At 54.3% G+C, this 15,167-nt stretch overlaps 1 protein-coding gene across 2 annotated transcripts in view; it reads right to left on the bottom strand.

The window, feature by feature from the left end:
• Positions 1-9,808: 9,808 nt before the first annotated feature.
• The window catches only part of PRMT8 (protein arginine methyltransferase 8), a 69,943-nt gene continuing 64,584 nt past the window's right edge, over positions 9,809-15,167 (bottom strand). For both annotated transcript variants that reach the window (XM_005907217.2, XM_005907218.3), the window contains exons 9-10: positions 10,667-10,788; positions 9,809-9,892 (exon numbers count right to left, since the gene is read on the bottom strand). In XM_005907217.2, coding sequence (XP_005907279.2) covers positions 9,809-9,892; positions 10,667-10,788 — 206 coding nt within the window. The remainder of the gene's footprint in view (positions 9,893-10,666; positions 10,789-15,167) is intronic.

Genomic DNA, 15,167 nt, shown 5'->3' with positions numbered 1-15,167 from the left:
ACGGATGTTACAGCCATAAAGCCATCAGCCGCTGCTGCTGCTCTCAGCTGAGGGGATTCAGGATGGAGAAAAACAGGATCCTGGCCCCAGGTAGCTGAGGTGCAGAAAACCCCCAGCTACCTGGTGCCTTGGAGTTCACAGGTCTCTCCTGTGACACCCTCTGTGAACCACTTCCTTTCTGTTGAAGTGTGAGGACCTCCTACGAGCGCGACTGGGGCTCATCCAAACCAGGCCCTTACATCTGGGCCAGATCGCTGTTTGGACATGAGCACGTCTATGGTCGTCTCTCCCGGCCTCCCCCGATCCCGGACCCCTGTCCAGCCCTGCTGGCCTCTAGGCTGCTCTCGCCTTCTGCAGAAGCCCAGCACTCCAAAGGCCACTCATTAGGAAGCTGTGGGCATGATGCCTGAATAGGAATCTTATCAGAGACGATAAACGTGGGATTGCATCATCAATTCAATGGACGTGAGTTTGAGCACTCTGGGAGATGGTGAAGGACAGGGAAGCCTGGCGTGTGCAGTCCAAGGGGACATGACCGAGCGACTGAACAACGACAACAACAAAAGCAGAGCTGACACCCTGCTGGATGTGAGTGGCCCAGCCCTGGCCGGCCGGCAGCCGAATCCTTAATTCCATTTCCTCTCGGTTATTAAAATGATTTTCCATGAGATAGTCCCGGCTCAGCAGAGCTGCAGACGAATAATGGAGCTAAGCGCCTGGAGGAACCTGGCAACCTGGCTATCCCCTCCTCATCTGCTGTGTGCTGGCAAACTCGTGGGATATTGTTGTGCTATAGTCCTGGTGGGAACTTCTCTCCTCCCCAAGCCTTTATTTCTCACCCTGACCCCTGATCTCCCAGCAGCCAATCTACTCTCCCCCCTAAAAAGTCCGGAGCAAAATCTCCTTGGAAAGCTCTGGGCCCCGAATTTTCCTGGTGGTCCAGTGGTTTTAAGACTTCGCCTTCCAATGCAAGGGGTGCAGGTTCAATCCCTGGTCGGGGACTTAGGATCCCACATGTCTCCTGGCCAAAAAACCAAAACAGAAAACAGAAGCAATATTGCAACAAACTCAAAAAAGACTTCAAAAAAAAAAGAAGAAGAAATCTCTGAGCCCAGGGCCACAAAATAAGAGGCACAGAGCCACAGAATCAGCTATTGCAGCTTTGCCAGCTGGGTAGACGCCTGGAGACTCTTCTAGGCCGACACCTTCATTCATAAGTGAGAACCCAGAATCCTAGGGGGATGGTGCTGACCTCAAGGCCACGTGTCAGGCAGGTGCCAAGAGCAGGAAGAATGGGTGCTTGCACCTGAGAGGAGCATCGCAGTCATAAGTCTTCATCAGTTCATTTGGCAAATATTCCTGAACATCTGGAAGAACTTTGGTGGGCGTGATCTATACCTGACACTGAGCATAAACACGGATGAGAGGCAGAACCTGTCCTCTAGGAAATCACCATCGAAGGAGACACAAGACCAGACACTGAAAATACAGCAGGTCCCACACCTGGGCACATGGAGACACGGGGAGCCAGACGGGCTCAGCCAGGCCCCGGAGGGGCTCAAGTGGACCCAGGTCAGAGCCACAGTCGTAACCACAGTCATGACAGTAAACCCATGCCCACTCACCGCATCCCCGTCACGGCTCCCACTTACCTCCATCAACGCCCCTGCAGAGGGGAAAGGTTATAGCCAGTTTGCGAGTAGAGGAAATTGAGGCAGGGAAGCTGCAGGTCACACAGCCAGGAGGTTGTGGGGAAACTGGGGGTTGAACCTGGTGCTCCAGCCCAGAGCCCACATTCCACTGTGCTCCAGGCTCCCCCCTCTTAGGGGACCTTGGGTCCTCTGTGATGAACCCGGGGGAGCCTCCCGCCACCACGGGCTCCAGGTTTGCAGGTGGTCCCAGTCCTGAGTCCTATTGAACAGCCTGGGGTCCTCCAAGCCCTGGCCCTGCTCTGACCTCCTACCCTGTCTCTAATCTGTGCATCCCCAGGCCAGCTGTCAGAGTCACTTCCAAGAAACAGAGGATGGGGGCTTTGGCCACTTGGCCCCTGGAAGTAGCACTCTGACCCACTGTGCACAGAGGCTCAGCTTGGAGGGGCTTCTCCCTCCCAGGGGCTCCTACACGCTCTTGTCCGGATCCCTCATTTCTGAAAAAAGGGGGCTACCATCTCACCATGCGGGATGTGTTCCTGGGTCAGCTCACAACAGTCTGGGACAGAGGTGTGATCATCATGGCATTTCACAGAGGAAGGGTCCACCCAGGAGACAGCAGTTCTGGTAACTCACTGCAGCGCTCAATTGTTGGCCGGAGAATCCAGGCTGCAGCCCCAGCTCTGTTTACTCCAAGGCTGGCTGGAGTTCATCCATGACCATGAAGCTGAGCGGGAGCCTGAGAAGCCTGTGTCTTTGGCTTCAAGCTCCATCCAGCTGAGCTAACCAACCGTGGCCAGAAAGCAATCGTCATAATGTCAGAAAGCCATTACGACCCACGGAGCCGCTGAAAGACGCTTCGAGAGTCCTTTCTGTGAGTGGAAAGTGATGCTGGGTGTCATGGTCCCCTGGAAACAGCCGCAGAACAATTCCCGAGCACACATCAGCCTGGCTCAGACCCTTCGCGCCCTCCCGCCTCCCAGACAATTACATCCTCCGAGCCGTCTGTGTGGGGAGAACAGTGCGACGTGACACGAGAAAGGAGGATGCAGACGATCTCAGAGCTGCACAGGTCGCCCCTCTGAGGCTCCCTGATGGGGAGCGGGCAGTCCTACGAGGCAGCCACCTGTCCCCCTGCCACTCCCCACCACAGCATCCGGAGAAGCCTCCCCTCCACCCTCTGCCCGGGGCTCCCAGGGGCGCTTCTGCCAGGCGTACTTGCCGGCACCTTTCCTGTAGCTGATTTCCCGAACTAGGCAATAAGTGAAGTCCATTGCCATTTTGCAGGGAAAGCAGCCGCCAAATTGAGCTCATTAGCTTCAGAGCACGTGCGGCCTACAAACCTTATCCTGTCACTTTCCTGATTACAGTCCCAGTGCTCTCTCACTGACCGAGGAAAACGTCTCCCTGACCTGGACACGGGCTCTGGACCGTGGACCCTGGCTGCATCCCAGGCCTCCCTTCTCCCCGCTCCCCCAGTCCCGGCTTTTCCCTTGTCTCTCCTCTTCTTTCCAAACAAGCCTCCCTCTCTGGACGCCTTTGGGTGGGGCCTCAGCACGTGTCACTTCTGCCAACCGCATCCTCTACCTTACCATCCCCTCCTCTTCTGCTTTTTCGAGTTTCTGTTTCAAGTCGTGTCTTCAGAGAGGCTCTTGATCTCCTAACAGTCTCTACTCCCTCATAGCATGTATGACCCTTGTGGAGAGTCTCCTCCTGGCGTCTGCTCCTCAGGAGGGACCGACAAAAGTTGATGGAACGAGAAAGTTGGAAGAGACTCCTTGCGTAGCTCTCCTGGGTCCACCTGAGATCAGGACTGGAGCCACTGTGTTCAGGATGGCCCAGCACCTACGCCTGACCTGGAAGCCATGGCCAGCCTCCCAAGGTCACAGGCGTGAGTGTATCTCCCTCCCCACCCCACTGCTCAGGCAGGACTTCCGCATTTGGTGATCATACAGGACTCATTGGAAAAGCCCCTGATGCTGGGAAGGATTGGGGGCAGGAGGGGAAGGGGGTGACAGAGGATGAGATGGTTGGATGGCATCCCCGACTCGATGGACACAGGTTTGAGCAAACTTCGGGAGATGGTGAAGGACAGAGGAGATGGGTGTGCTGCAGTCCACAGGGTTGCAAAGAGTCAGACACAGCTGAGTGACAGAACAACAAAAGGACTCCTAGGCCACGCCTTCCTCCCTGCATGGTGTTCTCCTGGGAAGCCCACTCCAGCCCTGGGCACAGGGAAGGACCTCCTGTTCTGTCCTCCTGACTCACCACGTCATGGTGGCTCTGTGCTTCTGTCACATTAATGATGATTTAAGACGGTGGGGGATTGGGCCGGTTATTTCCTGTTCTGTGTAGCCAGACAACTCTGGAGCCTTTCTGTGGCTGTTACGCCATCAAGAAAGGGTTGTCGGGTCTCACTAATCCCCACCTCCTCCCTTTTGCTGGTCCCCAGAAAGTTAGAGGCACTTTTGAGCCTCTAACTCTGGCCGTCAAAGAGAATGGTACCCCATTACACCAACTGGATGTATTATTATTATTTGTTGTTATTGTTCAGTCACTAAATTGTGTCCGACTCTGCCACCCCATGAATTGCAGCACACCAGGCTTCCCTGTCCTTAACTGTCTCATGTCCATTGAGTTGATGATGCCCTCCAACCATCTCATCCTCTGTCACCCCCTTCTCCTCCTGCCCTCAATCTGTCCCAGCATCAGGGTCTTTTCCAACGAGTCAGCTCTTTGCATCAGGTGGCCAAAGTATTGAAGCTTCAGCATCATCCTTTCCAATGAATATTCAGGATCGATTTCCTTTAGAATTGACTGATTTGATCTCCTTTCCATCCAAAGGACTCTCAAGTGTCTTCTCTAGCACCACAGTTTGAAAGCATCACTTCCTCGTCTCTCAGCCTTCTTTATGGTCCAACTCTCACATCTGTACAATGACTCTTGGAAAAACCATAGCTTTGCCTAGACGGACCTTTATTGGCAAAGTAATGTCTCTGCTTTTTAATATATTGTCTAGGTTTATCATAGCTTTTCTTCCAAGGAGCAAGTGTCTTTTAATTTCATGGCTACTGTCACTGCAGTGATTTTGGAGCCCTCCCAAAATAGACTCATATTATTAACCCAAACCAAATATGACTTTTCCTGGGGGAAGCAGTGTGTGTTGAATTCCAAGGTGAAGTGGACGCTGCAGGTTTCCACTGCTCCTCTCCATGCAAACCAAGCCTTAGGCCAGGTGGGTCTCCAGGAGGTTCTTGGAAATGCAGGTAGAGAGCCAGAAGCGGGGGCCTGCAAAGAGCAGCCCAGGCAGGGCTGTGACACCTCAGTAACAGAGTAGCATTTAGCTCTAATGGAAGGCCATGCATGTCTTGATGCCAGGCGGTCACTGCCTACCGGGGAGCTGGGAGATGAACATCAAGATTGCAGGGAGACACGTGTGAAGCCTTTAACGAGCTAATGAGCACAGTCACCACGCATGCCACTCCCGCCCAGGGCTTCTGGCAAGAGTCTACAGGTGCGTCGTCTGCAGGGCTGCCCGGCTCCCTGGGCCTAAGCCCGTAGCCCTGGGATCTGGCCAGCTGCTGACCATGCCTACTGCTCCCCGGGGACCTTCAGAGGTCCACAGGCCTCAGGTGCTGACACCCAGTCATGCTTCTCAGTGTCAGGGCTAGAATGCAGGCAGAAATGTTATTACTATAGCAACCATAACTGGAATGTCCATCGTACTTTCAGTTTCCAGATGTGTTTTCTGGTTCTTTCAGTTGATTTCCTTGGAGTCTCAGGAAGGTGCAGTGCCTGGCCCAGACTCACATAGTTAGCAAGCAGCAGCGCCAGGGTTTGACTGGATGGTTTGGCTCCAAACCTCTGTCATGTGGCAAAGTTGTCCAAGGATGGATGCTTGCCTTCAGAGCAGGGGTCCGCAGGGGCCTGGATCCTTGACTCAGTACCCTAGGGGCCTCTTCTGCCCCGTGGACTCTGGCTGCCCTTGAGGCCGAGATGTTGACTGCACCCTAGAAGTTGGTAAAGATCCTTTTCACTTCCGCAGTGAGACATGATCTCTCGATAGAATATAAGAGGGGTCCAGGCCTCCTTCTCTGAACGTGACGGCCTGGGCCCCCATGGGGGCTTGCAGAAGCAGGCAAATTCAGTGTGATCTCTTTCTGGACCAGCTTGGGAGGCAGCCCGCCTCACCGCGACCTGGACACAGCTCGCATCACCTGCCGAGGGGTCAAGACTGTGGGGGTTGCGGAGAGGGGTTGTGCTTAGGGAGAGTGGCTGAGGGACCCTGTTTGTTTTCAGAAGGGAGCAGGCCCTGCCCACCTAGAGACTGACCAGCAGGCGGTATGGACCAGGAGTCCCAAGGGCAGGGACGGGGCTGTGGACTCTGTTGCCAGTGTCTGGCTGAGCCTGGAGCCCATGCCTTTTCCAATACGTGTTTCTTTCAGCTAAATTTCAGATCACTGAACAAGTTGTGTCTGGGTCTCACCTGAATGTAGGCTGATGGCTCCCAATGGGACGGGGGCACAGCAGCCTTGGTGGCTCTGGACAAGGGGCCGGCATGTCCACTGTGGTCAGACTGCCTAGCCTCAGGAAGCCAGGCTCATCCCAGTGGTCTCAGGACCACAGGCAAGGGTCTGGGCCCAACACACCGAAGGGTCTAAGGTGAGGTAGGAAGCTTCACAGGTGGGGCTGCACTCAGAAACCAAGGCGTGTGGACAGGTGCCATTCAAGATGCCAGGTGGGGAGCAGGGATTCAGAAAAAACAGTCTTTAGGAAGGGAATTCAAGAAACCAGGCTGGGGACCCTCCATGCCGTAGAGAAGGTGGAGAGAACAAGATAAAGCCCCAACCCTGTGTGGGACCTGAGACTTAAAGATAGGAGATAGGGCTTCCCTGGTGGTCCAGTGGTTAAGAATCCGCCTGCCAATGCAAGGGACACAGGTTCTATCCTTGGTCCAGGAAGATCCCACATGCTGAGGGGCAATTAAGCCCATGAACCACTACTACTGAGCCTGTGTGACTACAGCCCATACACTGCAGCAAGAGGAACCACTGCCATGAGAAGCCCACTCACCATGACTAGAGTAGTCCTGACTCCCCAGCTAGAGAAAGCCCGTGCGGGGCCATGAAGACCCAGCACAGTCAACAGTAAATAAATAATAAATATTTTTTTAAAAAGATAGGAGATAAAGCAGAGCAGAAACCCAAGGATCTGAATTAGGTCAGAAGGCCAGGGACAGACTCCTGACCAGGGGGCCACCCCGAGGCACAGCGATGGGCTGGAGCCAGCTATCAGTTGGCTGGGTGCTGAGTGTGGTGCCCAGAGGAGAGGAAGGCCACAGAGACAGGGCAAAGGGGAGATGGATATCTCCTGAGCGGCACAGATAGAAGGGACAGGAACCTGGAGTCCTTGAGTCACGCTGGGGCACGTATTGAGGAAGTCAAGCCCGTCTGCTGTCACCGTGTAGACTCCACCTGCAACCCCACTCTGTCCAGGGGAAATACGGGCAGAACGAGAAAGGTCTCTGCCCTCGGAGCTTGTGGTCCAGCGGGGAACCTGGACCTCAGTGGACCTCAGAGCAAGCAGCGTGTACAAGCAAGCCAAAATCAGACCAGAAAAGGGGCATCGCAGCTGCAGGCTTGGGGAGAAGTGGGGTGGGGATGGAATGGGGAAGTTCCCCAGAGAGGGAAGAGAGAGACACGGAGAAAGTCACTACTGGGTTTTGTAGTCTCAAAAGAATGGAAGAAAAAAGGAAGGTAGGAATGAAGGAAGGGAAGGCGGGAGAGAGAAAGGAAGGAAGGAAAACAAGGAAGAAGGAAAGAGAGAGGGAGGCAGAGTTGGGGAAAACAGGTTTGACAAGTGAAGCGGTCTCCCGCGGGAATCCCCAAGGTCAAGCTGAGACCTCATCCCCTACAGCATGTACTCAGAACGGACACTGCTTGTTTCCCACTGAGTCAGGGGAGATGGCAGTCCCACTGCAGCGCTCCCACGGGCAGGAGGGAGGGGGCTGCTGTGGACGTGCTCCTCCATGTCCCCCAGGCTTCACTCTTGGAGCCCCAGGAGCTGATGCAGCAGGCGCTGAAGGCCCAGGGCCTGGGGAGGCCTCTGGGGTGCCCGCTTCTCGGCTGGTGGCTGGAGAGGCCCGAAAGACTGCCGGTTCTTTGCTCAGCGTGGGCCTCCCTTCCAGGCCCCCAGGGATGTCAGGGACACCTGCAGCCCCCAGAGGCCTGGAGCTCCTGGAAGTGCATCCTCCTTGCTGGCTCTCGGCGGCCATGGAGGATTTGACCCCATGGACCATGAATGGAACACTCCAAAGCTGGATGGACAGGATTGCCTACTCCCATACTTCCACCACAGGGGGTTCCCCTCGAGTGCCCTCTGGGGGACCCCACCCCGGTCCTTCCTCGACCCCCTTCCTTCTTTTAACACTCTTACTGTTGTCCTCGAGTTAAGTTTCTCTATTTTTCTTGTCCAAAACATATGATGAAAACATTCCATGATTTGCATGCATGGTATTTGTCTCTAGTTATAACCAGAGGCCTCCCCAACTGGAAGGGCAGAGGACTGAGCACAGGGTGGGTGTAGGGGAGCCGGGGGGTGCAGAGGGCATCTAAGCAGGCCTGGAGATGGGGTGGCTCCTCCATGACCCCTCTCCTCCCCCCCTCCCCCACCCTGGAGCCCAGAGGCTCAGCTACCAAAGTGGAGGGGTGAGGGGGGCCCTGTGCTCAACCCCAGGGCTCTGGGGAAGCCAACATGTACACAGAAGCTCTAGTGGTAAAGAAACTGCCTGTCAATGCCGGAGACATAAGAGACACGGGTTTGGTCCCTGGGTCGGGAAGATCCCCGAAATAGGAAATGGCAACTCACTCCAGTATTCTAGCCTGGAGAATCCCATGGACAGAGGAGCCTGGTGGGCTACAGTCCATGGGGTCAGAAAGACTCAGACACGACTGAAAGCCTTAGCACACACGCAGTGAAAGGGCAGGCTCCCTGCCGCTGGAATCAGTGGTCATGTTCCCGGGCACTGCCATCCAGAAACCCCAGCCCAGAATCAAGAGCTCAGCCACCACCTCCTGCCTCCTCTGGACCCTCCCAACCTTTCTTGCCCCTGACCTTGGTCCCTCTCCAGGCTACATTTGGCCTCCCATTCCAGAGCACTCCATGTTAGCCCATGTCCCCTGACCCCCACTCCAGAACCCTCCTCCCATCCCCAAGGGTCACAGGGGAGATGCCCTCAGACAGGTCCCAGCTTCACGGCTCCCTCACCAAGCAGCCGCCTTCCTTTTGAGAGCAGCGCCATCCGCTCTTCTGTTCCACTGTGGCCTCTGACCTCCTCCCGCACGACCCCCCCCTACCCCCGCACGCCCCCAGAGCACGAGGAATGCAGCCGCCCCATCTCTTCACTCTCGTGTGCATTTATTGAGCGCCCACGGAGTGTGCGGTCCTATGCCCAGGGTTCGGAGCCACAGTCTAGTCAAAAGGAGACCGGAGCTAATACAGAGAACGTTTCATAGCTGGGAAGGGCTGGGGACAGGAGAGAACTAATCACAAAACAAATTTCTATTGGAAAGCAACAGAATCTCCTCTGAGAGTAATATATATTCTACGCACGCGCACACACACACACGCACACACACTCCTGTGATGAACACGGACGTCACCCGCTTGACTGTATCTGCACACACATACAGGTGCGCGGGGTTAAGTAACTAACCGGGATGTTGTCCGCGCACGCGCACGCGCACCGCCGCACGCGCGTAGTCTGGCTTATGCTATCAAAGACACTAGTCTCCAGGTTCTAGAGAAGCAATCTGACCTAGATGCCTGCAGCATGCAAAACTTGAGGATCCGAGAGTCACGGTTAAGGAGGACGATGGGGACACGCGTGGACTCCTCCATCGGGGCCCGGCTGCCGCGCTGGCTGTGGCTCAAGGTCGGGAAAACAGAGCCTCTGAGAAGGGCCCCCCGGAGCAGAGCCGAGGGGCTGGGGGCCCTTGGCCCAGGGGCAGGGCCCTCGGGAGGCCGGCAGAGTTCACCAGTCTCGAGGGCACTCCAGGATGGATCGTGTCGTCCTGCAAACAGGGTCCCTGGTGGTCGAGCCGCAGATGGGGGCGAGTTTCCGGGCTGGCTCTCTCGCTCTCTGCAGCCTCCCACGTGTGCTAACGCATTTTGTAGTAATTAGATACAGATGTTTCGCACAGCTGTCCCTTAAAATCCAAGTCTACTGTGAAATCGAGGTCTCGCTGCAAAGGAGGAGGAGTCGAGGCGTGAGCACCGAGGAGCCCTGGGACCACGCCCCTCCCCGCAGGCGGAGGGCCCGCGCATTTGAGCTGCTAAGAGCTTCCAGCTCAGGACACCCCACGAACAGCCCTCACGAGCCTCTTCCGGAGCCTCATTATCCTCTTGGGAAAGTCGTTGGTTTCTAAGCTAAATCTTTCCTGTGAGAATATAGAAATATCCCCTCCGGTTTCAACTCGGGAGGAGTGGAGCGGTTGCTTCTCAGAGGAAGAGGCCCCAGACAACCCCCTCCCCCACCCCCAACCTTGGCATTTGCAGGGCCAGTGCCCGTACCCGCACCCGGGGAGTGAGGGGGCGGGCCCAGAGAGAACCACACCATCCAGCCCACCAGGCCAACTGGAGGAATGCGAACTTGTCTTCCAGGCCACCAGACACGGTGGTTTCCTGGCTCAGCTCATCCCAAACGAGGTGAAACCCATGGCCACAGTCTCTGCTCAGGGAACCCCTCTCATCAAGGGCTGGAAGCTGCCCTCATGGTGGGTAGGGTCCCAGGGGGCCCTGCAGGAGGGCTCCAATGCTCCAGTTTTAAGGGGTCCAGGTTGGGTGTTTCTAGGGTGCCATCACGGCCACATCTGCCTTTCTTCCACTTCCCCTATAACTTTCCTGATTGTGCACAAGGTGCCCAGGTCCCTGCCAGCCAGTGGGGGAAACCCCCTCCATGTCCCTCCTCCTCTCTGCGCCACCTCCCCCTCCAAACCCCCAGCTCCCCCAGCACTCACCACGTTTTTGGCATTTGGCTTCATGGATATAGTCCCGTAGATCTCCTCCCCTCTCCGGACAGTGAGGTAATCTTCCAGGTAGAAGACAGTCTGCTTCCAGTGGGTGTAGGGGGCATCAGGGGCTGAGGGAGAGAAGGGAGAGTCACAGGAGACGCCTCCAGGGACTTTCCTGGTGGCCCACTGGCTAAGACCTCTGCGCTCCCAGTGCAGGGGAAAGTGAAAGTCGCTCAGCTGGGTCCGACTCTTGGCGATCCCATGGACTATACAGTCCATGGAATTCTCCAGGCTAGAATACTGGAGTGGGTAGCCTATCCCTTCTCCAGTGGATCTTCCCGACCCAGAAATTGAAACGGGGTCTCCTGTATTGCAGGTGGACTCTTTACTAGCTGGGCTACCAGGAAAGCCCCAGTGCAGGGGGCCAGGGTTCAATTCCTAGTAGGGGAACTAGATCCTCCATGCTGCCACTGAAGATCCCACGTGCTGAACTAAGACCTGGTGCAGTCAAATAAATATTTTTAAAAAGAGAGAGAGAGATGTCTCCAGAAGGGCTGGGACCCCACCCGGAAGCTGCTGGGTTTCTTCTGGGACATGCTGAACACTCTGCCCAGCCCTCTCACTGGGTCAGGCGCCCAAGTTCTGGCAGGCCTCCCCACTCAGCCCAGGGGCTCAACTTGTCATCGACTCCCCACGCCCTCCAAACTGAGGATCTTAGTGGACAACCAGAGGAGAAACCAACTGACATTACAAGGTCATACCAAGGGTGGTATTAACAGAAATGAATCTCAAAATGCTGCTGTTTCATTGGTTCAACAGAGTGAAGACTTGCAGACAAATGTAGGGGAGAGATACAGAGGGCAGTCCATCCACTCTCCTGTTAAATGACAGCACTCACACCAACTCCACAGCTAAACCAGTTTCCCCAGTTTCATGGATATCCCAGCCCTACAGATAGTTTTCTCTGCCTGCCTCTCTGTCCTAGTTCACAAACCATGGATGGGGGGTGGCTTCAGGATGATTCCAGTGTGCTACATTCTTAGGCACTTTATTTCTATTATTATTACATCGGCTCACCTCAGGTCATCAGGCATTACATCCCGGAGGTTGGGGACCCCTGCTATAACCCATCCTGCTACTCTTGGCTTAGGCCTGCCGTGGGGTTTCGAACAAGCCTTCCTACCTAGATAGGGTAAAAATTCAGAATGATTCTCCTTCTACAGACCCAATACTGGTCCACAGCTCACACCTCATGCATGAACCAAAGTCACACTGACGCTCGCACCTCTCATGAAATCCCATCCATCCTCTGGGCTCATGACAAATTCTACGACTAGATGAGGGGTCCTGTCCCAGAAGCTGCCGTCCCTCGGACACTCTTCCCTCCTTAACCACCAGCCTCTCCCTTCCTCATCCTTCAAGGTCAATTCTCGGGAGAGCCTCACCTGACCACCTAGCTGGATTAAGGGCGTCCTGAGCCTGTGTGATTACTGTAGCAGTCACACTGCTGCATAACCATCTCTGTCTCTTTTTACTTTCTGTAGTCTCCACAAGACTGCAACCTCCATCAGGACAGGGGTCTGATGGAATACTATTACACCCTTGGAGCCCATCACCACACTTGCTAGGTCTGTGAGCACCGAATACATGACTGATAGTAAAAAGCCAGAGCGGGTCTGATGTGAGGCTTCAAGGTACCCAGGGATGTTCAGCAACATTGAGACTTTGGAACCAAAGGGTTGTAGAAAAATACATCTTACAGCCAGTTCCTCTTGTCCTGCAGGCTCTTACCTTCCTCCACCAGGAGGCATGACTCACGAACACTGATTCATTCTCTTTCCATTACAACCAGAGTTGAAGGTGGGAAGCCTTGGGGAGGACTTTCAAACATTTCAAAGTCTGTCACATGAAAAGTCTGTGGCCTTATGGATGGCTTTGGAGGCAGAACAAAGGCTAGGCCCTGGACATCATCAGAAGGCAGAGTTTTAATTCGAAGGAAGAGTTGGGGCTGTCTCTCAGTCATACTGGCCACTGGTGATCCAGCCTGAAGGAATTCACACACAGCCTGCCTGGAGATTTATCGCACCCGCAGTGGGACCAAGATCATTCAACCCTCAGGATCTATTTTAACTGTCTGTGTCCTTTGTAATAGACTAGCTTGATCAAATGTCAGTGCTTTGAATACAGATCTGAGTAGCCTTCAATATGTGTCTTTGGGAAATCGATGCAAAGTCAAGGTCGTGGGGAGGGGAAGCAGCCTGAGCATTTGGAAGGGCTTGAAGGAGAATCATGAACATGGAGTCTGTGCTGCTCATATTGTGAATCTCCAAACATGTCCAGCCTTCCTGGCCTCCAAGGCATACTGCTGTCCGCGGGCAAAGTCCAACTGTTCCCAGTACCTTCTCTGCCAGTGGCACCTAAACGAATTGTCAAAAGATAGCTTCCGGGGTGTGCAGAGAATGGCAGTTAGTGACTGACAGCACTCTCGCCGCCACCGCCACCCACGCCCAGACAGGTGCCACTCCTTTTCTTAGAGACCTTCAGGCAAGGAGATTTCAGCAACTTCCTCTGTCTCCTAATCAGATGCCCTGGGAGACTCCCAGAGACTTCACTGACTCAGATCTGCCAGCCAGCAAGCCCAGACCATCCGCCTCTGATGCTGACCCCCAAAACGTGCCAGCCTTGAGTTGGAGGAAAGGGATTTTTTTCCCTCAACATCAACATTAAAAGGTTAACAACTTCCCCAAACATATCATTTCTGTGATGGGTCCACAGACTCATTGTCTAAAGCAGTTTTTTCAACCTGGGGCCTCCATCAGGGTCTCCAAGAGAAGCTGATTGCAATGTAGATGTTTTGACTCTGGTCCTAGGGATTTGAAATGAGTAATTCTAGGGTGTGAGAAGGGGGCAGGTTTGCCAAGACATAAAAATCTCATGTAGATACACAACCAAGGCTGCAATGGCTGTGCAGACCCAGTCCTTCACACCCTATACATCTGTTGGGTGGGTGTCAGTGGAAAGGACATTTAATGAGGCAACAAGAGGCCCAGTGTCCAGCCTCCTCCTGCACTGTGACTCTGGCACTCACGTTCTACATCTGCAGAAGGTTTATCTCCTGAGGGACTGTGAGGATTAGATGATGGGAAGCAGGGTAAGACCGAGTGTGACCATCTCCTGTTGCACCCAGGTCCATGTTCCCAGCGTAATTATCAAGAGCTCTCCTCTTTACTCTCAGACTGTCCTCAATTGAAAGATGAATTGCATGGTCACCTTAAATACAGATATATTTATATAACATATCAGGCCCAGATCAGTGGTTATTGACTCTTTGTGGAAAGCGGTATGTCATGTCATTTATCCATCAACTATGGCTCTGGTTTGTAAAGCAGGGCTGCCGCACTTGGTCTGGAATGTTCTAGGATTGATTCCCCAGAGAGTTGCTGTGCACAAAGGTGAGCACTCAGCATCACTGTGGACCACGACATCCGGAGATGTGGTCAGTGAACGGGCTTTTCCCTCACTCCCAGCCCCAACTACAACTGTCAAGGTCATATCAGTGGCTTTTAAATTTCCATTATAATAATACTGTCATTCACTCCCTCATTCATGCATTCACTCATTCATTCATGCATTCACTCCCTCATTCATGCATTCACTCCCTCATTCATGCATTCGCTCATTCATTCAGCAGACATCCACTTAGGATGCCTATCATACGCTTGACATGGTCTTAAAAGTGGGGAACAGCAGCCAGTACAGCCTTGCCCCACGAGATCCGACAGCTTATGTGAGAAGACACTTGGGTAGCTGGCCATAACGTCCAGTGGGAGTTGTGACTGGTTGTGACAGAGGCTGGGAGTGGGGCACACAGGGGCCAGTGGGTACGAACAGAGGGCCCTCTCACAGGAAGATTTTTCTTGGTGCTTTTGGAGTCAGAGTGGAATCCTGCCTTCTGGTCTCTTGCCAGTGATTAAGGGGATGGTAGTTCTTTCTGGAATTTAATACTTCTTCAGCTGTGAATTTGTAATTCTATTCCCTAAGGTTTTCACAAGCTTTTCAGAGAATTCAAGACTATGCATGAAGAAGCTTCTTTGACCTGGGAAGCTGACTCAGTGTCACAGGGTAGCCAAGCTGGGAAAGCGGCTGCCAGGCCATTGAAGTCCATCCGGGCCATTTCACTCATGATGAGCCCAAGGCCCAGAAAGGGACCCACTCAGATTTATTTCCACTGCCGGCCGCCTTCCCTTGCTGATTCCTGGAAAAACTAGTACTTAACCCCAGGCCGCTTCCACTCAGCACCGCCCGTCCACCCACACAGTCTCCCCAAGGGGCCCAGTTCACATATTCCACCCCACCCGCAGAGGATATGTCCAGGGGGCAGGACCGCCGGGCCCGCCGGCTGGTTGGCACAGCCCAGAGCCCTGCGTGGCTGTGCCCATTTGCAACAGCTTCTGCCCAGAGCTTCGGGGGGAAGACACGGGCAGAGCCATTAGCAGGGATGGTTTCC

Source organism: Bos mutus, chromosome 5, assembly GCF_027580195.1.
Source record: "Bos mutus isolate GX-2022 chromosome 5, NWIPB_WYAK_1.1, whole genome shotgun sequence".
In the NCBI taxonomy this organism is placed as follows: Eukaryota; Metazoa; Chordata; class Mammalia; order Artiodactyla; family Bovidae; genus Bos; species Bos mutus.
The sequence above is the reverse complement of the archived record's forward strand: the minus strand, read 5'-3'. Positions and strand labels throughout refer to the sequence as shown.